The sequence below is a fragment of the Mustelus asterias genome, chromosome 7 (assembly GCF_964213995.1).
Source record: "Mustelus asterias chromosome 7, sMusAst1.hap1.1, whole genome shotgun sequence".
Lineage (NCBI taxonomy): Eukaryota > Metazoa > Chordata > Chondrichthyes > Carcharhiniformes > Triakidae > Mustelus > Mustelus asterias.
Window position 1 is genome coordinate 67,515,238 of NC_135807.1, and position 27,570 is coordinate 67,542,807.

The following is a 27,570-nucleotide window of genomic DNA, read 5'->3' on the forward strand; positions in this document are numbered from 1 at the left end:
GGACTATGGTATCCTTTAAGAAATGCTTCAAGTTACAAAAGCTGGTCATGGGAGGCAATAAATTAAAAAGTCCCTTTAAATCTGTTATTTCACTCCTCAGTGATATAGATACATTAATAGTACACAGGTAGTTTAAATATACACCAAAATTAATCTAGCTGTGAAAAAATGTGCTAAAGGAAAACCAGTGTATTCCAAACAAAAATCCTTTCACTTCTAGTGGGAATGGTGGACAAGTTTTAAAAAAAAATTTATTTGTACAGTTGTGCACGAAACGGACCACAGTTATTTTGGCAAATGGGAGTATGACAGGATCAATAGATCAAAGAATCTTACAATCTCGTGCTTTGGGCAGAGAACTAGATACATTATCTGACAAGAAACACAAATTGTCATCCAAAAATAATAATTGGTAGTTAATTTGAAAAGCCCTGGGCATCCATGGTGAAATAAACTGGTCTTGATTTTGGCCACATCACACGGATTGTTGTGATCCAAAAGAAAATACAGACTAAGAAAAGTTGATCTGAACAGTGGCAATGGCAGTTTAAGAGTATTACGTCGGTTTATCTCACAAAGAGAAACTTTGTGTAAAATATAATTGCCCCTTTGACCTTTTAAATATTCTGCTTAAGAAATTGCAGGCCAAGTTTAAAAAACATTTCTTTGTACAGATGTGCACAAAATGTACCATTATTATTTTGGCAAATGGGAGTATGTCAGGATCAAAAGATCAAAGAATTTTACAATCATGTGCTTTGGGCAGAGAACTAGGATATTTGTTTGGAGTGAGACAGAGTCTGCTAAAAGAACACAAATAATTTTCAAACTGATAGCTTAAGGACCAAAGAGTATCTTTAAGTTTGTATGTGCTTTGCGGGGTTCAGCAGAAATGAGTCAAAGCTGTCAAGCTTGGTGATGATGTTTCTTTAAGATTTATTCATTCAAGGGATGTGGGTATCTCTGGTTAGGCCAGCATTTATTTTTCATTCCTAACCGCTCTTGAGAAGGCGGTGGTGAGCTGCCTTCTTAAACCACTGCAGTCTATGTAGGTAAACCCATGGTGCTGTTAGGAACAGAGTTACAGGTTATTGACCCAGTGACATTGAGGAATAGTGATATAGTTCCAAGTCAGGATAGAGGGGAATTGTACAAGTAAAATTGCTGAAGGATGATGTTTAGTGAAATAATTGGTAGTATTTTCAATTATGGCGTAATCATATTGAAGAATAAGGGCATTATTTGACTCAGACCTTTTTTTTTGGAACAGTACCTGCTCACTCTAAATTAGAAGTGCTGATGAAATCTCGTACAACTGCCTTATTAGCTTTAACAACCATTACTGGAGAGTTGGGTAAATGCATTTTTAAATTCAAGTATTCTAATAACTCCCATTCTGATGTCCATGTGTTGGCCAAACCTGAATTACTTATATCCTTAACAGAGCATCTAGTTATTTAGCCTAAATGCTTATATACCTCTAGCCTTTAACTCTGAATTCTGCTCAGACAGATACATTATGCAAAAAACAATGCTGAGATGCTTCACAATAATCAAACAAAATGGATGCTAAGTCAGAGGTGACTTGGAGGGATCTCCACAAGGTCAGTTAGAGGTGTGCTTTAAGCAAAATATAGAGTGGTTTAGGAAGGGAAGGATGGAGTGTGGAACACAGAAGGCTGAAGGCACAATCAATCAAGAATGGCACAAAGACCAGAACTGGCGGATCTAGTTCGCTGTCTGATTATGTCAGTTAGCTAATTTAATTAAATAGATTTAAAACATTAATTAGAATGATTGGCACAAACAGAAGAATTTATCTTTTTTGTTCATCATCTTTTCCTGAACAGTCTTCGATATATCCCAACTACAACCAAGAGTTTCATCATGCACCTAAATGAACTGTTCAAAAAAAAACACAAATTTTCATTATTCTTTTCTATTTATATTTAAGCAAAAGCAGGACACCCATGATAAATGAACTGCTACATTTGGAACACCCTGATACAATTATTTTACATCCCAAACTTTCCCTTTCCTCCACAACCTTAACATATATACCATAATTTTTCAAACTAATCAGAATTTTTCTAGGCTTTTAATTCCAATAATCACAGTAATTGCAAAATTCAATATTCATCAAATTTTGCAATTAAGTAGATGACAGACATCTTTTAGCTTTCACAAATTTGAAACTATAAGGTTCACCATATACACCGAACATGCGGAAATTTTTAAAAATCAGTTTGGGAGCTGATTCAAATTACTGATTGCAACTCATTAAAACAAGTCAAGATAGACGGAACAGTTTGATTAGAACTTGAAATTGCCATGAGCGGTCCCAATGTATACATGGTTAGATCTGAACTGGGGTGCAAAAATGTCCCAAATCAATGAGAACTAAACAGCATGCTACTGTAACAAGGCTCCTTGTTATACTGAGATGTTATTTACTGCATGAACTGCACCGATGGCAAACATAACAGTGGACAGAATACAACCATCTAGTTAAAAACAGAAAATCACAGAGCTTGAAAGTTACAGGTTAACAAATTTATGTTCTGATATCAGATTGGGATTAAATTTCAGAAATTTCCAGTACTTCATCTGGTGTACTTATATTTGTAGCACATCAGTTTTGTCTTCTTTACAACTTCCTCAACCTCCAACCCTAGAGAGTATAAAATTAATCCCTTCCTCCTTTCCATACAGATCTTTCTAGGTCAGCTATCTCTTATAAAAAATTTGCTCCCAGTACTCTGTCATTGACATTCTCCAGCCTACTTCTAAAGCCATATGGCAAGCTGACCCAGGACAACCTACCCTCAAATTCCAAAGCAAGGCATTGTGCCTTTGCTCAGTATCTCTCCACAGAAACACACTGAGATCAAGATGCAATTGAAAGGGGCAACTGAACCATGCTTCTCCACTCAATATAACACCATATAATGGCAACGCAAAATGCTATGCCATATTCAGTACTAAAACTGTCAGGTAACATCAATACTGGTGCAAAAGACTTTTTCAACAAAATTATTTTAATGTATAACAGCAAACATTATTCAATATTTGTATAGATGTAGACACTTGAGAATGAAAAGAAAATGTTTTTAAAAAGTGTTCACTAAAATGTGTTGTCAAAAGTGTATAGTCATTCATCTTTTTGTCCCCAGTGAACACGTTCTAAAAGGGCCCGAAGTATGTTTCCTGGTATTTTTTGGTGTTTGTTTATTAAGCTCTGCACAGCTTGCTTTGCCTAGAAAGATGAAAAGATAGCGTTATGAGTGTGTTACAAATCACCTTAGCCTCGAAACACTGATTTGCTGCAGGCGTATCACAGTTTTCAGTCAACCTCCATCTAAACATATTTGGGGAGACCACCAATCTTATTATTATTGCATAAAATTCAATCCTTTGCGCATCTACTTAAAAAATGACTCCATGCTCACTTTATGTCAATACACAATAAACTAGAAGAAGAAGAGAGTGTTACTACACTAATTTACCTATTTTAATCACTAATTGGTCTTTGGACATTATGTGATAACAATGTAGATGGACCTCCTCAGTTTCCCTTTCCTTCCGAAAAGCCCTCGAGCCTGCTTGGTATCTCCCAACCATTAAGCACAATCAGAAAGTCGCCTTGTAGAAGGCTGAAGGTACAAGTCTCTGCACCATAACATTAAGTTATGAAGTCCATCAAATATTTGTCTTCAGCATAGAGATATTGGGACTTTGAAACGTTGTAGTTTTTTCCCCCTAAATTATGAAGTGCCCAATTGCAAAACAACACACTTACAGGAAAACAAATTACCTTATCAGCCAACTCAGCAGAAGTTATATTGGGATCATAAGGAATTGGATCTCCCAAATAGGTACAAAACTTGACAGGAAAACCTCCATAAGTGGGAACAAATGGCCATTTAAATTTTTCATACAACCATCTACATATACCTGTGAAATATTAAGAAAAGAGAAAGTTGCACTTCGGATTAAAACACTACACAACACTCAATGTGGCAAACCTCTAGAAAATGCCATATGGGCACACATTCCAACCTGAAGTACAAAGAAAATATTATAATATTTTCTTGAAAGATTGGTTAATAAGATCTAAAGTGTAATATAAACTTAACAATTGTACTACATAGGGAAAATTATTAAATCGGTAACATTTATGGTTACTTTGCCACACTGGTTATGAGCACAGTTTCCAATTTTAGTTTTGGAAAAAAACAAAAGGAACAATTTTGTCTAATTTTTGTTACAAAACTGAGGCTGGGAAAGGAATTTACAAAGGAGATGACAGACATTCTGGTATACACATTATCATGGAAACAGAAAATAGGAGCAGGAGGAGACCACTCAGCCCATCAAGCCTGTTCCACCATCATTTGTGATCATGGCTGATCCTCTATCTCAACACCATATTCCTGTTCTCTCCCCATATCCTTTGAGACGACTACTGTCAACAAAGCTATCTATTTCTTAAATACATCGCAACTTGGCCTCCACAGCCTTGTGGTAGAGAATTCCACAGGTTCAGCACCCTTTGATTGAAAAAAAGTGTCATCTCTATCCTAAATGCTGATCCTGTATCTGAGACTGTGACCCCTTATTCTAGGCACCCCAGCCAGCGGAAACATCATCCCTGCATCCAGTCCGTTCCACCCTGTCAGAAATCATACATTTCGATGAGATCCCCTCTCATTCTTCTAAACTTCAGGAAACATAGAACTAGTTGACCCAATTTTTCCTCGTATAACAATCTTGCCATCCCGGGAATCAGTTTGGTGAACTTTTGCTGCAATCCCTCAATGGCAAAAATATTTTGCCTTAGGTAAGGAGGTCAAAGGCACACACACTGCTCTGGGTGTGGTCCCACCAAGGCCCTGTACAACTGCAGTAAGACATCCTTGCTCTTGTACTCAAATCATCTTGCAATGAAGGCCAACATACCATCTACCTTCCTAACCACTTGCTGCACTTGCATGTTTTTTTCAGTGACTGACGTACAAGGATACCCAGGTCCCTTTGCATGTCAACATTCTCCAATTTATCACCATTTAAATAATGCTCTGCCATTCTGTTTCTCTGTTCGAGGTGGATAACTTGACATTTATTCACATTATACTGCACCTGCAGGTATTTGCCCACACACTCAAAATGTCCAAGTCAACTTCAAGACCCTTAACATCTTCCTCATCTCACACAATTCCACATAGTTTTGTGTTTTCAGCAAACTTGGAAATATTATATTTGAACTCATGCAAATTGCGAATATATATTATGAATAGCTGGGGCCTATGCACTGACTCCTGTGATACCCCACTAGTCATCACCTCCCACTCCAAGAGACCCATTTATTCCTACTCTGTTTCCTGCCTGCTAACCAATTCTCAATCCATGCCAGCACTTCACCTCCAATCCCAAATGCTTTAATTTTGCACACTAACTCTTATGTGGGACTATCAAAAAGCTTTCTGAAAATCCAAATATGCCACATCCACCATTTCTCCAGTATCTATTCTGCTAGTTATGTCCTCATAGAACTCCAGTAGGTTTGTCAAACATGATTTCCCGCTCATAAATGCATGTTGACTTTGACGAATCCTGTTGATATTTTCTAGGTACCCTGTTATCACATCCTTCATAAAAGACTAGCATTTTCCCTATTACTGATGTTATGCTAACAAGTCTGTAATTTCCAATTTTCTGCCTCCCTCCTTTTTAAATAGTAGGGAATATTTGCCACTCTCCAATCTGCTGGGACTGTTCCAAAGTCTACAGAATTTTGGAAGATGACAACGAACGCATCCACTATTTCCATGGCACCTCCTTTAGTATCTTGGGATGTAGATTATCAAGCATTGGGGATTTTTCAGCTTTCAGTCCCAGTAATTTCTCCAGCACTATTTGTTTACTAATGCCAATTTCCTTCAATTCCTCCTTCTCACCAGACCTTTGGCTGCCCTAGCAAAGTTATTTGTGTCTTCTGTGAAGATAGAACCACACTAGTTGTTGAATTGCTGCACTATTTCCTTGTTCTTCATGATCAATTCTCCTGTTTTGGATGGTAAGGGACTTACATTTGCTTCATTAATCTTTTTCCTTTTATGTATTTGTGGAAGATTTTACAGTCCGCTTTTTTGTTCCTTGCAAGTTTACTCTCATGCTCTATTCTTCCTCTCTTAATCAATCTCCCAGTCCATCTTTAGTGAATTCTAAAGTGCTCCCATTCCTCAGGCTTGCAACTTTTTCTAGCAACCTTATATGACTCCTCTTTGGATCAAATGCTAGCTTTAATTTATTTTGTATTAAACAATTCTGAAATTGTTGTTCTTTGTTCCAATCCATTTACAGCTACAAGAATATGTATTTATCCCCTCTGCACCAAGGTTATTATATCATTTCATAGAAATAATACTATCCTGCTTTAATGTTTAAATCAAATTTATTTGGTTGAGCATCACTTGCAGGGTCAGAATGCTCACAATTCTAACATGGCTAAAATTTACGCATTACAGATAATGCTTCATGAAAGTTTAGGTGCAAACATGGATCTCAGATGGAGATTTCAATATTGTGTCAAATGTTGCTGCACAGCTGGTCATTTATTATGCAAAATACTGGGCACACCACCAGATATACTTTTTCACGATTTGTTCACATAATGTGGAAGTCACTGGCTAGGCAATATTGGAGCATAATCAAGTGCAAGCAAATGGGAAATTATTTAATTCCGCGGTGTAATTTAAAATATGAAGCATACTTCATTGTTAATAAATTTCTATAAAAAGTTAAGTGATAGAATTGTAATGTGTATAGCTAATAGCATTAAATACATTACAATTTATAATTAAGATTTACTATAGGAGCAAAGATGTTACTTACCAAAACATCCAAAAGTTCTAAATCCTTCTCGAATATTCCGTGTAAACATAGGAATAATGGGCTAAAAATGGAAAACAAAGTCAAAGAAACACAGGACGTATTTTACAATTAGCATATTGCACAACATAAAATCTTTTAGAAACATACATTTTAATTAATTAGCACAAATAATGCAGTGAAAAAGGTGAATCTGTGAATTATGCTGGACTTAAATTGATACTTTTCAGAGCCAACAATGGAACAAAATAAAACATTAACATTTTTGAATTATATGTCATCACATACAACATGGGTCACGAGGTTAGCAGCAAGGATTACAAAATTGTCACCTTTTAACACAATGAAGTTTTGGTTAGTTATCTTTTTAACATCTTCCAAGCCCAAATTGACTTTGTAGTTATTACTGACACTGTCTCTTCTAATCTAGATCCTGCTGCCATCATTTCCTTCAGTAATTAAAAGCATAATTTTATAGCACTAATATTTTAAACAGTGGACAGGGCAGAATTTAATGAATTGCAGTTCTTCTTCTACTGCTCGCACTCCATAACATAAGAAATATTTACTAACTTCCAACTAACCATGAGTAGTCGCCTTACAGACTGTTAAGTTTATCCAAGAATTGCATCTTAAAGCTTTTAATGTATCAAAAATCCAAAAATACTTCAGATGAAGCCAAAAAGAAAAACACTTAGGGGGCAAAATCAAAAGAAAGATTTTTTTTAGTTTAAAACCGGCGAACTAGAGATGCTTAGAACTAATGCCGCTGAAAATGTTACTAGAGTTGGTGAGGTTTGGAAATAAGGAAGAATGACCAGAAGGTGAAAGTCAGAGAAATAATGCATTTGTGAGAAGATAAACAACTGGACTATATTGCAGAGATAGGATGGAACTGAGACAGAGAATTTATAACCGAATTACAGCAGTGGAATAAAAGGATTTCAGTAAGGGAAATCACAGACTCATAGAACCCCTATGGTGCAGAAGGAAGCCATTTGGCCCATCGAGCCTGCATTAACAACAATCCCACCCAGGCCCTAGCCCCCTAACCCAATGTATTCACCCTGCTAATCTACTGACACCAAGGGGCAATTTATCATAGCCAATGAACCTTACCTGCACATCTTTGGAGTGTGGGAGTAAACCAGAGCACCCAGAAGAAACTCACGCAGACACGGGGAAAACATGCAGACTCCACACAGTCACCAAAGGCTAGAATTGAACCTGGGTCTCTGGCGCTGTGGGGCAGCAGTGCTAACTGAGCAACGACAAAAGATGTAGCTGTTTATGAACATGTAATTTCATGGTTCATATTTTTAAAGAATATAACCTTTAGTTTGGCAATTGAATTTTTAAATGCATGATACAATTTCTATAAATACCCAGATGTTAGACTAGGATTTTCTGTCGAACATTTCCTGGGTAAGAAAGTCCAGGCAAGCAAGTCGTAACCTTCTGCCATAGTCCGAAGTCTCTGACTCAGAGTCGAAGGGCGGAATTTTCCCAGCAGCTGGTTCCATGGCAGAAGGGCTGGAATGTCCATCACAATTACAATGGGATCCAGGATTACTTGGGGAGGCAGGTGTATAACTGGAGGGTACTCTACCTGCTCTTAACCTTCTTTGCTCCAAGGGGAACAATCCCAGATTCTCTAATCTCGCCACATAATTGAAGTCCCTCATTCCTGGTACCATTCTAATAAATCGCCTCTGTACCCACTACAAGGCCTTGATATTCCTAGAAAGGGTGGAGTTCAGAATTGGACACAATACTGCAGTTGAGGCCCAACCAACGAAGCAAATGTGTCAAGCTAAATGAAAAAACGTACACAAATGCAAAGAAAAGTCAAAATCCAGCAGACTGGGAAAGCTATAAAAAGCAATAAAATTATAGAGAAAATTATAAAATACATAAAGAAAAATGCAACGGCTATCAAAGTTGATGGTAAATGTTTTTCACAAATGTATTAAGAGTGATAAAGGGGAACGTGGGTTCATTAAATGTGGATGAAACCATAATGAACAATGAAGAAATGCCAGACATGTTAAGTGAACAGTTCAGCTTAAATTTGCAGTAGAAGTAACTGTGAGGCCATCAGCTCGCCAATAGAATAGACTAGTTAATGTTTTTTTAAAGTTTATTTATTAGTCACAAATAATCTTACATTAACACTGCAATGAAGTTACTGTGAAAATCCGCTAGTCGCCACACTCCCGCGCCTGTTCGGGTACACTGAGGGAGATTTTGGCATGGCCAATTCACCTAACCTGCACATCTTTTGGACGGTGGGAGGAAACCAGAGCACCCAGAGGAAACCCACACAGACAAGGGGAGAATGTGCAAACTCCACACAGGCAGTGACCCAAGCCGGGAATCAAGCCTGGATCCCTGGCACTGTGAGGCAGCAGTGCTAACCACTGTGTCACCGTGCCAATCCCCTTGCTAGACAGCAACCCTCTGGTATTTCCACATATGTGCAGATAAAAGCAGAAATTAGGAAGTTGCTGTCCAAGTGGCCTTGCTCCTTCAGAAGCTTGCTTATAACAATACCTCACCAAGAAACAATACTTACCCACGATACTATGCTGGAAAAAGTAAGGAATTCCTCTTTCAAGTCTAACTGAATTTTTTTACAGTGTGTTTAATGATTGTCAAGTAATCCCTCTGACACTACAAATTAATTCATTTGTTTAGACTTTAATTATTATTGGAGACTTTAATAAAATAAAAATACCTTTTAAAAAAAAATCTTTGTCTCTTAATGTTATCTACCTTTCCCTCTCTTCATTTTGTTTTCTGTATAAAATTTGGCTTCTAACTGGCACTTCATGTTTTAGAAATTGCGCATCTCAGTCAGATTAATTATGGTGACACACATTGCTATTCAGAAAGGTCCCAGATTCCCTATCGAGAATGCTACAGTTTTTAATGTCCTAAATTTTAAGTGTAAAGCTTCACAAAAAGTTTGTGGGCAAGCATAAGTTCAACGAATGGCAAACATTTTTGTTTACCGTTGACCACAAAATCAAGGCCAATGTGTTAATTTCCAAATAGAGGGAATGGGTAAAATATCAGTTGTTAGGTAGTCCTGATAACTGTTAAAGATGGTTAAAGCTAACCAGGACATGCACAAATACCTTAATACAAAAGCAAACCACTATGGATGCTGGAATACTGAAATAAAAGTAGAAAATGCTTAAGATACTCAGGTCATCACGCAGCACCTGTGGGAAAAAGACTTGACATTTCAAGTTGATGATCTTTCATCAGAGCTGGAAAAGAAAGAGATGTAACAAGAATAGAGTTTTAAGCAATACAGAGGGAGGAGGCAAGAGAATAAAAAAGGCAAGAATGATTTACTTACAAAAAAGGGATGATGGTGCAAAGAGATGGCAATGTTATAATCAAATAAATAAAAGAGGGCCTGGGAACAGCAGAATTGTCATCCAAAGCTGCCTTCCAAAAGGAAATGAGCTGAAATTGTTAAACTTAATTTTGAGTCCGTAAAGCTGTAAAATGCCGAACTGAAGGATGAGGTGAGGTTCCTCAAGCTTACCTTGAGCTTTATCAGAACAGTGCAAGGCGGCAAGGACAGGGAGGTCAGGGTGGTAAGCAACGTGCAGAATTAAAATGGCAATTGATCATAAGCTCAGGGTCATTGCTTGCGGACTGAATAGAGGTGTTCTGTAAAGTGGTCCCTTAATGTGATTTGGTTCCTCTAATGTAGAAAAGTTCACACTGTGAATGGCGAATGCAGTACACTAACTTGAACGAGGTACAAGTAAATTGCTATTACATCTGGAAGGAATGTCTGGGGACTTGGACGGTGGGAATGGAGGAGGAAAAGCAGTCAGTGCTTGTGTGGGAAGGATTGCCCCGTCCTTCATTCCGGCGGGGTCTCCCACTCGTTCCCCGAACGTGGGGAGCTAGTGTAAACCCCACCGGAATGAAGTGCTCCTGGTGGGGTGGGAGATTCAATCAGGACCGGTAAGTTCCCAATAATTATATTTAAAATACATTTAAAACATATTAAAAAGATTCAAATTACTTACCTGCCTTCCCGCCGGTTTCCAACGTGGTCTGACCGGCGACTGTTTGCTGGCTCTGGGAGACGCATATGCGTTCCTGGCGCATGCGCAAGTCCCGGAACAAAGCCAGCAACACGCATCTCCCACCCCGACCCGCCAGAAAAGTTGCGGGTCGGGATGGGAGAATCACGGCATTAAGTTTTTAAAGTTTCGAGCTTATTTATTAGCGTCACAATTAGGCTTACATTAACTCTGCAATGAGGTTACTGTGAAAATCCCGTAGTTGCCACACTCCAGCGTCTGGTCGGGTACACTGAGGAAGAATTTAACATGGCCAATGCATCTAATCTGCAAGTCTTTCAGACTGTGGGAGGAAACTGGAGTATCCAGAAGAAACCCACGCAGACACAGGGAGAACGTGCAGACTCTGCAGACAAGCCGGGAGTGGAACCTGGGTCCCTGGTGCTGAGAGGCAACAGTGCTAACCACTGTGCCACCGTGCTCTCCTCTCCCACCCCCTTCCATTGCCTCCAGAATCACCATCCAATTAGGAATGATGTGACCTGTGGAGATGGCAAATTGATTCTGCACACTCCATTGCAGAGGCGGGCTAACAGATTTCACTGTGTCTGCAGTGAGTGTGCAATTGAGGTGCATGCAGTAAGAGGGGTAGGTGGCAATGGGAGTATCTCCCAATTCATCAGCCCCAGCACTGTCAGAGACATCAGTCTTCCCATTTATCTCCTGGGATGGGAGGAGTGAGGGGGTTGTCCATGTTGTAACAATTTTATGACTCGTAAGAAATGATAATACAACTTAAAAAACACAAGCCTTCAGGACCATCCACGCTTGCAAAATAAATAGATGAAAACACAAACATTTCAGTCATAATCCTGGAATCCCCGAATGCTGGAATGTGTCTTGTGCCACTCCATTATTTAAGGAAAATGGGAGGTAGAAGGTGGGAACAACAGACCTGTCATTTGAACATCAGTTATAGGGAAGCTAATAGAATTATCAACATAAAATTACATTTATGTAATACCTACAAAACATAGTTCAATGTCCCAAGGCTATTCACAGAGTGTGAAACAAAATTTGGCACTGAGCTACATGTAGTTTTTATAGAGCACCTTCAAGGAGGAGGATCCATGAAGAGGCACAGAGTTTTAGGGAGGGAAGTCCAGAGTTTATATACAAGACAGTTGAAGATCTGGTTGCCAATTACATTTGGGGGTGGCCAAGAGACCAGGACTGGAGCTGGGCAGAGAATTTGGAATGTTTTAGGACTGGAGGAGGTTACAAGGATAAGGAGGATGGAGGCCATAGAAAGAATTTGAGAATAATATCGTGTATTTTTAAAATCAAAGCATTGCCAGATCGGGAGCCAATGTAGATCAGTAAGCAGAGGGGTGATGCATGAATGGAACTTGCTGTAAGTTAGGATTTGAACAGCAGAGTTTGGAACAAGTTCAAATTTATGGGGAGTGGAAGCTAAAGGTTAGCTAAGAGTTCAAAGGTAATAAAGGTATTGATGACAATTTTAGAATCAGATGAGCTGAGACAGGACTGGAGACAAGTGATACTATGGAGATGCAAGTAGGCATGGTGATGGAGCATACATGTGGCTGGAGGGTCATCATATATGACCTTAATGTTGTAAATTGTTGGATTCTCGGTCTTAACAGTTGTTAGAGAAAGGGATGAAGTAGTTTGGTAGGAACCATAACACACAGTATTTTTCAGGGACAATGTGGCAGCAGTTGGACAAGACATGACCAGAGAGTTATCATGGATTTGAGGGGTAGTTCATGCCTGGCTAATCAAAATAGTTTTTTTTTTAAATTGAGGAAGCCACTAATATGGTGCAGTGTCCATGAATGATGTTCGTGTGGATTGCCAGAAGGCATTTGAAAAATAAAAAGGTATGGTATTGGAGATAAACTTGTGTTATGGGTCGGAAATTGGTTAGAGAGGAGGAGACAGAGTAGAAGTTAAGAGCATGCACTCTGATTCTCAAGATGTGACAAGTGTTGATGTCCAGCAATATGAACTGGACCCTCAGTTTTCATCATATTTATCAATGACTTGGATGAAGAAATAGAGTTGCAATATTCAACATTGGAAGATGATACTAAATTAGGAGCCACATTTAAGTTATGCAGATGGGAGCACAGTATGGGGCAAGGGTAAATTTACATGATGGAAATAGTTGATGGTTTAGTGTAACCTGTCATTACAATGAATGTTTATTTGTTTGGATATATTAATTTGATGGGTGTCCCATCAATATAATCTGGCATCCACAGAAAGTAGAGAATAGATTTTCACTTCACAATTACAGGGTACAATAAATCAATAATGATATCAGTCTCTCTCTTTTTCAAACAGCACCTGGTCCCTTTTGTGTGGGAGAGTCCATCAATTGAAATGGATAGCAATCAAATCTTTGAAGACTTCCATTCATCCTGCTCCTTAGCAAGGTGATGGTAGTCACCACTGGAAAAACTGCTTTCTATAGCTGGGTTTGGCGAAGGCTTACTTCCATACCTAATAACTCTGACAAGATCATAGGCAACGTTAAAATTGAATGATATTGCAAAAAGGCAACTTAATTAGTCTTCACCAGATCGTCAGCTAAATTTGGCTTTTTAAACAAGTTTCAGCAATCTGTTTCAGACATTGTAAATGGGTATTGGAAATACCAACTGTCCCCAACTGATGAACACCTGCAGCATGGCAGCCTTCCAATATCTTTCTATCATTACAAATATTCCCAAGCTGAATGTTGCACCCATTTGTTATGAAGGTCATTTAAATATTTTCTCAAGCAAAATGCCTTTTGCAGAAGTCAATTTGGAATACTACTAGGTTCACCTCTTTAAAAAAGTCAAGTTTTAAAAGCAATACTGCTATGTGGCATGTGGCAAGGTAATTTACTAGCTTAGTTACTGGCCTGTGATGACATCATTGGTAATGCCATTATATTGCATCAATGATCACAATTGTTAAAACAAAATGGTAAAAAAATCAACATGATTTAATTAAGATGTTTCCAAAATGAAAGAAGGTGCACCACGAATTGACAAGAATGAGTCTTACCCAGTACCCAATATCATCCTGCCCGCTGAGCTTTTCAACTACAGTTACCAAAAATATTGAGCTAGATTAAAATAATCACATCATTGTTCAGGTTGTTAAAAGTACTTAGAGTTCCACGGAGTATCAATCATAGAACTTCAGTGTTTTTAAAATCAGCTAATGGGTTTGCAGTTAAATTCTGGAAAATCCCTTTATACATTAGTAATAAGAACACTGGCCTGGATTTTACGGTAGTTGCGAATGAACAGTGTCAGCCATTGCACTCACCCGCAGAATTTCTATGGGCTTTGCACTAAAACTTGCTGTGTTTGGAAATCGACACCAGTGCAGAGCCCTCTACTGGGAGAGACTTGTGTCAATAGGACAAGCAACTATATTAACCAGTTAACTAGCTCCTTATCCAATCAGACTGAAAAATTCTTAATGAGCAGCGCAGAACTGCAAGTTATATATATTTTTTCAATGACAAATTATGCACAGAAAGCAAAATGAGGGGGAAAGATTAAAATAATAAAGGAAAAATGAAAGAGACAACGAAAATGTTTTTTAAAAACTTGTAAAAAACCTCCAGCAATAATTAAAATCTAAAGGCTTCAAAATTCATACATGTAATAGTTAATTTTCAGTGCCAGAGACATTGCTCGAGGTAATTAAGATGCATCACATCATTAAAAATCCACAAATAAAATGGACGAGACTAATTTTTGGGGGAAAATTTTGTGGGTACAGCAAACTGATGCATTCCATGTGTTTCAATGTTGAGTCCCTGGGCCATATACCAATGCAGCTAAACTTCCTGATTTTCATGTTTAATGGCACATGTGCAGTTGCCTTAAATTGCATCTGATTTACTCCTTAATAAATGTGCTCTGATAGCCTCACCATTACTTTTAGTGTAAGATTTGCACCATTAATCTTAAAAACACAATTTGCAGTGGATCACAAACTATGTTTTAATAAACCTTAAATTTATTTTCATTTTTGACTGCAGTGTAAAAGCATTAACTGCAAATGCCTACATATTTACTACTGTTAATTTAACTTGAATTTTGCTCAATAAATTTAAATTACACACGTGATTATTATTCCATTAATTTTATACAGCAGAGGTTATTTATTTTTGAATCGATGGTTTGAAATACTGAATTGAAACTGCAATTTCATATAGTCAATACATTTTTAAAAGATTATGCCATATTTGTAATTCCATATGAAACAATACTTGCAGAGATATTTCTCCTGTACTGTACTAGTCAGTTTTTTCCAATTTAGTCCTCTGTGCCACATTCCCAAATGAGGGAGAAGGGACAGGCAACCTTTGTTCTGTCTGGGTTTTACTAATATAATTCAAATTAGATGCTCACTGTTTGGTCCCTCCTGATAAGACTGACTTATTAAAACCCATAATTGGAAAAATCACCAATACAAGCCCATTTTCTACACTGCTGAGTCTGCTGTATCACTGGTCACAAGCCATTTTTACTGAGGGGGGGGGGGGGGGGGGGGAAGAGGGGGGGTGCATAGCTTGCTTAAAATATCACTTCATATTTAAAAGAGAGACTTGTATTTATATAGCATCTTTCACAAGGTCAGGATGTCCTAAAGTGATATGTAGCCAATTAAATACTTCTGAAGTGCAGTCACCATTGAAAGTAGAAAACATGAGAGCCTATTTCAGTGCAGCAAGCTCCCAAAAACATCAATGTGAAATTGATCAACTAATGTTTCTGTGATGTTGATTGTGGGATCAATATGGGACAGGAGACCCAGGGAATAACTGTACTACTTTGAGTTATGCCGTAGTATTTTTTACATCCACCCGTGAAAGCAGATGGGGTTTTGGTTTAACATCCCTTCCAGAAGATAGCACTTCCGGTGGTGCAATAATCTTTCAGTACTGCTCTGGATTGTTAGTCTAGATTATTATGATTAATTCTCTGGATTCAGGCTTAAACATACAAATTCCTGATTCAAAGGCAATTGTTTGCAACTGAGCCACAGCTGACACATTAAGGTAGTACAAGTCTATTGGTAGTTATGAATTAATCGCTGGTTGCAGTTAACATTAACACTCAATATAACTAGGATGGCATGTTTTCAGTGTGTCTGCCAGCTAATTATGGTGGACTAATAAAGGACTGGGAATAAGAACGACTGCCAACTAATCCTTTGCAATAAAGATCTTTCCACTTGGTAAATGATGCAATCACTGTGGCAGTGGAAGCTATAAAAGGATTGACAGCTGTTCGTAAAAGCGAAATATTTAAAATACAGCTGTTCACGTTTGTCACTTTCCTTTAGAGCCACGGGGGATTTATTTTGGGGCAAAAACATTGAAATAAAGACAGACACAAAATACAAACTGAAGTAGATAATGCATCCTCCAAAGAGAAAACCATTGCTTAATTGTACTCACCACTTGAGCATCAATTGCCACCTGAGCGAATCCCTTCCGACCGCACCAGAATATATTGTAAGTCTCATCACTGAAGAGTGCTTCACGGACTCCACCTGGCGAGATGGCCAACAAGTGACCACTTTTCAAAGCTTTGACACACTCCTCTTGAGGACCATGCATGACACTAAAAACTTCCAACAATAATTTAAAGCCTGAAAAAGAAATTTAGAAACCTGTGTGCATGGTTATCTACAAAAAGTGGCAGAAATAAATGTGAAAAAAATTTGAAACAACCAAGTGTTTTGTATGCTTGTCTCAAATAATAGCGTCAGAAGCAAAACTAAATAGGCTTACAATACTAACCCCAGGTTTGACCAGCCTGGTCATCAGCCATGATCTTATTGAATGGCGGAGCAGGCTTGAGGGGCTAGATGGCCTACTCCTGCTCCCATTTCTTACGTTCTTATTTCTTATGACCTACTGCCTAACCTCAGTAGTTAGGCAACATCCTGGTTTTATTTGAAGTCAGCAACCAACATCCATCTTTTACGAGATAATGTATACCTCACAAATTTGATTGAGTTTTTTGAGGAGGTGACAAAAACGATTGACGAGGGAAGAGCCGTGGATGTCGTCTATATGGGTTTTAGTAAAGCGTTTGACAAGGTCCCTCATGACAGGCTGGTGCAAAAGGTTAAATCTCACGGGATAAAAGGTGAGCTAGCTAGATGGGTGGAGAACTGGCTTAGCCATAGAAGACAGAGGGTAGCAGTGGAGGGGTCTTTTTCTGGTTGGAGGTCTGTAACTAGTGGTGTTCCGCAGGGCTCTGTACTGGGACCTCTGCTGTTTGTGATATATGTAAATGATTTGGAGGAAGATGTAACTGGTGTGATCAGTAAGTTTGCGGACGACATGAAGATTGCTGGAGTTGCGGATAGTGATGAACATCGTCAGAGAATACAGCAGGATATAGATAGGCTGGAACATTGGGCAGAGAAATGGCAGATGGAATTTAATCCAGATAAATGCGAAGTGATGCATTTCAGTAGATCTAATGTAAGGGGAGCTATACAATAAATGGCAGAACCATCAGGAGTGTAGGCACACAGAGGGACCTGGATGTACAAGTCCACAGATCCTTAAAGGTGGCAGCACAGGTGGAGAAGGTGGTGAAGAAGGCATATGGCATGCTTGCCTTTATTGGACGGGGCATAGAATATAAAAGTTGGCATATGTTGCAGCTGTATAGAACGATGGTTAGGCCACATTTGGAATACTGCGTCCAGTTCTGGTCGCCACACTACCAGAAGGACGTGGAGGCTTTGGAGAGAGTACAGAGAAGGTTTACCAGGATGTTGCTTGGCATGGAGGGTCTTAGCTATGAGGAGAGATTGGGTAAACTGGGGTTGTTCTCCCTGGAAAGACAGAGGAGGAGGGGCGACCTAAGAGGTGTATAAAATTATGAAGGGCATAGATAGGGTGAACAGTGGAAAGCTTTTTCCCAGGTCGGCGGTGACAAACACAAGGGGTCACGGATTCAAGGTGAGGGGGGCAAGGTTCAACACAGATGTCAGGGGGACGTATTTTACACAGAGGGTGGTGGGGGCCTGGAATGCACTGCCCAGCAAGGTGATTGAGGCAGACACGCTGGGATCGTTTAAGACTTATCTAGATAGCCACATGAACAGACTGGGAATAGAGGGATACAAAAGAATGGTCTAGTGGGCACATGAGCGGCGCAGGCTTGGAGGGCCGAAGGGCCTGTTCCTGTGCTGTATTGTTCTTTGTCCTTGAAACTTTTACTCAACAGATATAATTGTAGAAAAGGAACTGGTTCTTAAAATAAATTATCAGAATTCAAAAGGTGGGCATGTCATTGTGCGATAATCACACGTTATTAATAACAGAAAGTTAAGAGGTAGCAGAGATAATGCATTTTGGCAAAATATACAGAAATTTACCACCAGTTAAAAGAAGCTGCAAGGTGTAGATGAATAGGTAAAGTATGGGTACAAAAATATAATTGTCTCAAATTATAACTGCAGATAGATAGCTACAATGTGTAGTGACTTGAATACAAAAGGTACCAATAAATTTGTAGAAGACATTGGTTTTAAATAATGGTCTTATGCCAAACAATTCTAAGAAATTCTGTGACATATTGCTCATAAACCAATGTAGTTTGAATATTCATGTATTTTGTAGCATTTACATTCTAATCAATTATCGTTTTCCAACATGTTGCAAGATAAACTTTAACTCAAACGATACTCCTAAAATGTTTTTTAAAATGATAAACTAATACTTCCATTCTCTTAGATATCGTTTCTTCTTCGTAGGCAGTCCCTCGGAGTTGAGGATGATTTGCTTCCACACTAAAAATAAGTTCAGGTGACTGTGGCGTCCAATCCGTGACCTACAGTCTCTGTCACAGATGGGACGGATGGTGGTTGAAGGAGTGGGTGGGTGGGGTACCCGGGTTACCACATGCTCCTTTCACTGTTGACGCTTGGCTTCAGCTTGCTCTCAACGATGAAACATGAGGCGTTCAGTTCCTTCCCGAATGCTTTTCCTCCACTTCAGACAGTCTTGAGCCATGGATTCCAAGGTGTCATTTGGGATTTTGCACTTTTTCAAGGAGGCTTTGGGGGTGTCCCTGAAGCATTATTTTCTGCCCTCCTGGAACTCACTTGCTGTGTCAAAGCTCCAAGTAGAGCACATATTTTGAGAGTCTCATGTCAGGCATGCGGACGATGTGGCCCACCCAGAGGAGCTGATCGAGCATAGTCAATCTTTCGATGCTGGGGATGTTAGCCTGAGTAAGAATACTGATATTGATGAGCCTATCCTGCCAATGGATTTACAGGGTTTTACGGAGGCAGTGCTGGTGATATGTCCCCAGGGTTTGAGGTGCCTGTTATACATAGTTCACGTCTCTGAACTGCTCTGCAGACTTGAGCTTGGTGCTGGGTCCGACGTCCTAGTTTTCAAACATTCTCTTCCTCGGTGGCCAAAGGCTACGCTGGCATACTGAAGGTAGTTTTGAACATCTGGCCTGGTTGACAGAAGGCTCCCAAGGTATGGAACATGGTTTACGTTGTCCAAGTCCTCATTGTGGACTTTGCTAACTGGGCGGGGAGGGGGGGGGGGGGGGGGGGTGAGGTGGTCAGCGCTGAGTGGTGGGGACAGGTGTATAATGAACCTTTGTCATACGGATGTTTAGTGCAAGGCCCATGCTCTTGTACGCCTCGGTGAAGGTGTTGACAATGGCTTGGAGCTTGGTCTCCGAGTGTGCAGGCCGGGTTGAATAGATTCCTATTTGTTCTGTAGTTTATCTCCACTCCAGCGGGGAGCTTGCTGAGGCCGAGATAGAGCATTGCAGCAAGAAAAATCAAGAAGAGCGTTGCTGCAATGACACAGCCTTGCTCGACTCCAGTCTGAACATGAATTGGGTCTGTGGTGGATCCGCTGGTGAGGATCATGGCTTGCAAATCATCATGGAACAGGCAGGGGATGGTGACAAGCTTTTGAGGGCAGCCAAAACGGAGGAAGATGCTCCATGATCCCTCATAGTTGACAGTGTCAAAGGCCTTTGTAATGTGAAAGCAGGCCATGTACAAGGTTTGGTTCTGTTCCCTGTATTTCTCTTGTAGTTGTTGCACATTGAAGATCATGCCCATTGTACCCCATAGTGGGCGGAATCAACCTGGTGACTCAGAGGAGCTCTTCAGGGAGAAGGTGATTGAGGAGGACTCTTGCGATGACCTTCCCTGTGGTCAACAACAGGGAAATTCCTCCATAGTTGCTGCAATCAGGCTTGTCACCTTTTTTTGAAGATGGTCACGACTATGGCATCTCTGAGATCACCTGGCATGTTCTCCTCCTTCCAGATAAGGAAAATGAGGTCATGTAATCATGCCAATAGTACTTCTTTGCCATGTTTTAGTGCTTTGGCAGGGATTGCATCTGCTCCTGATGGCTAGCTGTTCTTTAGCTGGCAGTTGGCCATTCAACCTCATGGTGGGTTGGGGTTGTGCTGAAATGGTGGCGGATCGCATGCTGCGGGGTGAAGTCGAGGACACTCACATTGAAGACAGAGTCTCTGTTAAGGACACCTTCAAAGTGCTCCTTGCAGTGGGTGCTGGCTGCCTCTCTGTTCTTCATCAGCACCACTCCATTCTCGGTCAGCTATGGTGTGGGGCTTTGGATGCTTGGGCTGTAGGTAGTCTTGACTGCGCTAAAGAAACCTCGCTCGTCATGGCTGTTGGCTAACTGGTGGAACTCATGCGCTTTCTCTATCCACCATCTGTTTTTTAGGTCGTGTTGTTTTTGCTGGACCTCAACCTGTAGCCATTTATAGAGCTGCTCTCAATTTGAAATGCAATAGAATGTAATTTTCTTCCAATATAGCTTACAAAGGGTTCAAATAGTTTAGAGGATGCACAGACATTGCTTAGTTTTGTACATTCGAATCCCAACATATCCAGTATTCACCTGGTAAATCCATCCTTTACATTTGAAGCTATTGTAGATCTGAATTGATGTAATATCCTTACAAAATGCTCCTGTTCTCATTATGTCGAAAAAGAAACACATTGTTTTCTCTCTTGCAACCCCACACATGCATACTCACAGATAAACAATGTTCCCAACACTAAAGGTGATAGACTAATTAAACTCTTCCTTCAGCTTTTTACAAATAGTACAAATACTCATGTTGTTCAGTTTTCAGTTCTTACAAGGATTTCTCCCATCTAGAAAAACAACCATTAAAATACCCAAAATCATTTTATTATGTCCTCTCATTTCTTCTGTTGTAACAAATTCACACTTTCCAAATATGTATCTGCATGATTCATCTCTCATACGTTTGCTTTAGTTCCCAGCAGTGGCTCCCTTCCAAAAGATAGTATTAAATTTTGATATGCTGAGTTTGCACAAAAGGGAAAAGTTTGAAGATTACCTCTGTCTCAACAAAAAATATGCATCATGATCAGTTTATCTTTTGTGTTGGCAGTTTGTCTTGGGTAAAATCACGGCTAAGGAAGGGAGGAAAGTGAATAAGCCCTGATACATATCAATTCCACACTACTTGTACATTTCAACTATTTTTTTAAAAAAAAAGATGGACTTATCATTAACTTTTATTGTGTCACTTAATTCTACAGTTTAAGATAAACTAAAATTTTCTTCAGATCATACTCAAACTAAATTTTTTCATAAACTTCTGTACTGATTTTACTGGTTACTACACTGCCAAATTACTTAAAGTAGTGTCACAATATTTGAGGTTATTTAACAAACTTACCCATGTCATTATCTTCTACAGTTACAAAATATTTTATTCAGAACAGGAATGGACAATTATCTAAAGACAAGAAATTTGCAGGGAGATGGGGGTAAAGATGGGGGAGCGGGGCTAGATGAGTTACTCTTGCAATGAACCCAGCATGAATCCAATGGACTGAATGGTGTCCTCCTATTCTATAACCATTCTATGATTCTAGGAAATATTTAAATATACATACTTCAAACAAATGGTAATTGTTACTGCAATTTTAACTTTTGCAAAGCTTTCATCATAGAATTTGATTTTAGAACTTGTTTTGCAGAACATAAAACTCCAGCAAAAAGTACAGAAATAAAAGAAAATGTACCTGGTAATTTAAAAAGAAAATGGTCAGCTACAGAATGGCAGGTTCTTCCTTTATGGATAATTACTTTAGCTAAAAAATAGTAATAGTCTACAGGTATGGCCCCATGATAATAAACAATCAGTGCAGGCCCTGCATTAGGAATCTTTTCCAATCCATGAACTTCGTAACCTGAGGAAAAACGAAGAGAGTTAGACTAATACTTACACAATGTATGCATTTTATGGTAAGGGAGGATCATTATGCTTATATTGCTTTTGTAGGCAGACAGGATTTTAAGTCTTAAAAATAAGAATTTACAAAACCAATCTGATCTGGGCACAAATGCAACAAAAGTTTGTTGCATATTTCAAGCTAACAATAGCAGATAAGCAATAATGGAGAGTCTATACAGCAATTCAATTCTAATTACAATGGGTTGCATATCAGTGAGTATATTGTCATTATTTTGACATGTGGAAAATGAGACATTGTATAGTTTACATTCAGTACACAGCACTGTATTGTTTTAATTATAGGCTGTTATTACACTAATCCAATTCAACTTGTACTGATTTTGGATTTATCATTTCTACTTGTCTAAACTTACCTAGCAAATCATGGAAATAGGAGCTACCAAACATTCATCTCAAAATCTGTCATTCTCTTAAGTCGTTAGTGGTCTATACCTTTCATTTTTATAGGAGCTAGTTATATTTCACTGAATGTGTGAAAACCCCCTACAATTTGAAAGATTTTTAAAGAAGTTTCTCTTCAATAAATGATAGCACAAGGCTAATGGACATAAACAGCAAGTAATTAGCCAAATTTATTAGCAGAGTTTTGTGGACAAATAGCAGTTGGTCAGTTGTTGAACTGGACATTATCACTTGCGTATGATCAAGGTTGACTGTGCTGATTATTTGATTAAATTACAATAAGAAATAACATTCATTTTTCACTGTGTTCTGGTCTTTACAGAATTATAGATAAAAGAGATTCAATTCAATTTTTAAAAAATATTTTTAAATTACTGAACCATAAACCAGGAAACCCACTTGTAGAACTGCCAAGTCCTTGACTAGATGGGCTAAGTCCCCCTCTCCCAAGAAAACAGTCAAATATTAGGCGATTTATAATTTACACATCCCTGAAGGAAATTTTTCAATGGTTTTATTGAATTGAAATGTATACAAGCCCACTGATTTCCGATGACTTTCAAATTATAAAGGATTCTCTTGCAAGAAAAATGCATCTAGGGAGTTTACTTTCCCTCTTTATAGCAACGTGTTCATAATGTCCATTATATTTTCATAGCTTTAGGTATCACTTACTTTATAGTTCATAGAATCATAGCATCATAGAATCCCTACAGTGCAGAAGGAGACCATTCGGCCCATTGAGTCTACAGTGACTCTTCAACAGAGCATCTTACCCAAGCCCATTCCCGTAACCCCACATATTTACCCTGCAAATCCCTCTAACCTACACACCTTGGGGCATAATAAGAGGCAATTTTGCATGGCAAATCCACCTAACCTGCACATCTTTGGATTGTGGGAGGAAACCCACGCAGACACGGAGACAATGTGCAAACTCCACACACCTCAGATCTCTGGTACTGTGATGCAGCAGTGCTAACCATATGCAGCTGTATCCTCCACATTCTTCCACCTTGCCCTCTGACCTTGGGACCTGTGTGCTTCCCCTTCATCCCACCAGTTGTGTCAGTGCCTTCAACTGCTTTGGTCCTACTCTCTTCCACCACCCACTTCACTTTTAAAAAACCTTCTCAAAATTCATCTTTTCAGCTAAGCTTCCTAACATCTCTTGGTTCAACATCATTTGTGTGCTTCCAGTTGTGCAAAATGTTGCTTTATTAATGTATGCTGTTACCGGCTACTTAAAAGGACATATTTTTCCCAGTTCTTTCCTGAATTCCTCATATCCTCTCACTAAATTCTCTCTGCAACTGTTTAACTGTGGCTTAATTTTTAAACTTTGTTTAATTGTCCCTATCTTTAATGTCCTCATTCGCAGTAAATTAATCTCTCTCCCACCCATTGCTTTCATGGCTTCACTTCTGAGGATATAGAATCAACATCCCGTATTAATAAATGAGTAAACCATGTCAACATTAAAATTAGACTGGATAAGCAAAGAAAAAGGGATTGAATGGATGTGAAAACAGGGTAGATAAAAGATAATAAAGCATTTTATGCATGAAAGATAAATGTTGAAAATGACTTGTTGGTCTAAGTGGCGTACTTCCAAATTGCAACTTTAGGGGGAGATGATGACAGAGTGGTAAGCTCACTGACCAATAATCCAGTCTAATGCTTTAGGTACAAATCTCACTGTGGCAGCAAGTGAAATCTGAATTCAATTAATAAAAAAAGGAATACAAAGCTAGTCTCAGCAATAGAAACCATGAAAACTATCACCAATAGTTGTAAAAAATCTCTGTTTCACTGATGTCCTTTAGGGAAGGAAATCTGCCATCTTTACCCAGTCTGGCCTACATGTGACTCAAGACTCACAGCAACGTGGTTGACTCTCAACTCCCTCTGAAATGGCATAGCAAGCTACTCACTTTCAAGAACAATTAGGAATGGGCAATAAATCACCTTACCAGCAATGCCTATATCCCATGAATGACTAAAGGAAAAAAAAGTATTTCTCCTTTAGATCAGAGGGCTACAAACGTAATCATAGCAGTTAAGCCAGTTGTGTGACACCAAAGTCCAGTTTGACCACAACATGCTTCACTTTCCTTAGCGAAAACAATTTCAGGATCATTTGAGGACGGTGCAAAGATAATCCTCAGCTCTATTTCCCATGACCACAGCTCCTGTGAACTCTAATCCCAACACTGCTATTCAAAAGTCAAATCTGAGGAGCTCATGAGCTTCTTTAACTCTAACATTACCAAATTTGGACAGACCTGGCAATTAATTAGACATATTTTGTTTGTATGTTTGTATTTGCATTGCTCCGATTTGAGCAATTAATGCAGAAGAAAAAGTGGTGATCTTTTCTGTTCAGCAATCCACACCTACCCTCATCCCCCAATCTTCCAGCTATTCTCCCATAGTAAGTGGTTTAAGAACTTCATATGCAAGACTTGAGTTAGGACCCAGCAGAACACAACAGTCAGATGGGCCCAACAATAACTTTGTTCACCTTGACCCATAACATCTCCAAGAAATCAAAATATCTTTCCAACATCAGGTCACGGGGTGGAGTAACAATTTCCTTCAGCTAAACATCAGAAAATCCACATCATTATCTTCATGTATGGCCACAAGTTCCACTTCATTACCTCAGATTCTATCCCCCCACTAGTCACTCTCACGGTCTGAACTAGAATATAATCAATGTCCTGTGCTGAGCTGAACTTAAAACCCTATATATTAAAGACTGCTTTATTCTACTGCCACAACACTGCCTATTCCAGTCCTTCCTTCAGCTGCTCTGCTGAAAACCACTTACTTGGCATTTTCAGACTTGCTTTTTCGAATGATACCTTTGTTGGTTTCTTATCATCCATAAAATCCAACTTGTCCACAATTCTGCTGCACATGGACTGCCCTATACAATTCCAACTTTCTTGATCTTATGTATCTCCACCAAAATATCACATTTAAAATCCTTACTCTCTTTTGTAAATTCCACCCTGGTCCCAGTATTTAATCCACTCTATATCTGCAGTTCCTGAAGACCTATATCGCTTCATCCCTTTGATTGCAACATGTTGTGCACTGCAGCAACCTCCACTTCCTCCAATTTACCCCATCATTATGGCAGAGCTTTCATGTGCCTAGATCCTATTTTTTGTAACAACCTACCAAAATCTCTCAACATTTAAAAATCTTCTCAAGGAATAAGCTTAGCTACCACTCTTAATGTTTCCCTTCCAGCCCAGAATTAATTTTTCTAATAGTTATCTTTAAAGTAATTTCAAATGTTTCTGTTGCTGAGACACAATATAAATACAAATTGTTGATCAGCTAATTACAGCATATTTGCCTACATTGAGACATGGTCAGAGGTCAATTCTTCACAATGTTACCTAAAATATTCTAGGTGCTGTTTTAATTCTTACAATAATAACTACAAGTCATCGTGAAACAAGCAAGTAGATTAAACTAGTCTCAGATTTAATGTTGAACAACACATCATTATGCACATTTGGCACAATACCCAAGTTACACTTTTGCTGGTGGGAAAACCAGACCTCTAGTGAATTCAATCTCCAAGCTGAAGGACAACAACATATTTTCAGGCAATGAGGTGATATTTAAATAGCCTGATCATGTTTTTCACTCTTGTGATATACAAAGGAATTGCATTTGATACATATTAATCTTCCCCAGAAAAAGTTTGATAATGCTTCACTCAAAAGACCAATCCAAGAAAACATTTGTACTTTCGCAGTGTAGTCACTGTCCTTTGTAGTAAAAGCAGCAACCAATTGGCACACAAGTTCTCAAATGAAAAATTGGATAAGAGCCTGAACTATTTTGATGGGGTTGCTTGTCAGATGGATGCTGGCCAGCACACTGGAAATAACACATTGCTCTTCTTTGAATAATGTTATGGGATGCACCTGAACTAACAGACATGGTCTCAACATTAACATCTTGTAAAAAGAAGCATCTTTGACAATGCAGCATTAACAGCAATGAAACATTAGTTAAAATATGGTATTGGTAGCCTGAAAAACAGAAAAACCTTTAAAGCTGCAAAGAGGTTACAGTGAAGCAATTCATTGTTTAGTTCTGGGACTCCTTCCATTATAATGATAGATTAATGTACCTCCATGTTTGCCAACCACAGCAATGTAATGCTTAGTGTAAATCATGAGAAATATATTAATATTCTGAAGATTTGGCATTTTGAATAATTGCTGAGTAGCTAGCCACAATGATGATTCAACTTGGATAACTATTAACATTAGAGAAAGAGCAAAGTCCTTGTGTTAAATGGAAGCTGTGCAATGATCTGACCGGAAAAACGTATTAGGTTATTGTAGATGATTCTATGAAACTGCCAGCCTCAAAGTCATTGAGTTGCATTAGCAAAATACAGAGCAAAAATAAATTGTACTTCTGAACCTAAAGAACTGGTTTGATTCCACCTGTTAAATATTTCTCGTCACCTAAAAGGATAATATACCAGGTGAGCATAATAACTATGATTACAGCTATTATCTAGTGACAAACATTAGGCAAGTTAGTTTTTTCTTTGAAAATGAGGAGAATTCAAGTGAAACCAATCAAGGTTCTGAAATTACAAAGTGAACCGATAGAGTTAATGCAGGCAAATAGCTCAAACACAGGATAAAATTCTGAACTTTCAGTCCAGGAGAAATTCAGAAGGACTTTTGTCTCCCCACAAGAGGCACTGCTATCTGGAATGAGATACCGACAGTAAGAAGTCTCACAACACCAGGTTAAAGTCCAACAGATTTATTTGGTAGCACTAACTTCCGGAGTCTCAAGCTCCTTCATCA

The 27,570-nt window shown here is 38.8% G+C and overlaps 1 protein-coding gene across 3 annotated transcripts in view; it reads right to left on the reverse strand.

Moving 5' to 3' along the window:
• Window positions 1-1,830: 1,830 nt before the first annotated feature.
• Window positions 1,831-27,570, reverse strand: part of tmem68 (transmembrane protein 68) — a 39,698-nt gene continuing 13,958 nt past the window's right edge. For all 3 annotated transcript variants that reach the window (XM_078216184.1, XM_078216183.1, XM_078216185.1), the window contains 5 exons: window positions 22,080-22,247; window positions 16,441-16,634; window positions 6,895-6,955; window positions 3,815-3,954; window positions 1,831-3,256 (listed from right to left, as the gene is read on the reverse strand). In XM_078216184.1, the coding sequence (XP_078072310.1) occupies window positions 3,152-3,256; window positions 3,815-3,954; window positions 6,895-6,955; window positions 16,441-16,634; window positions 22,080-22,247 (668 nt within the window). In that variant the 3' untranslated portion in view covers window positions 1,831-3,151. The remainder of the gene's footprint in view (window positions 3,257-3,814; window positions 3,955-6,894; window positions 6,956-16,440; window positions 16,635-22,079; window positions 22,248-27,570) is intronic.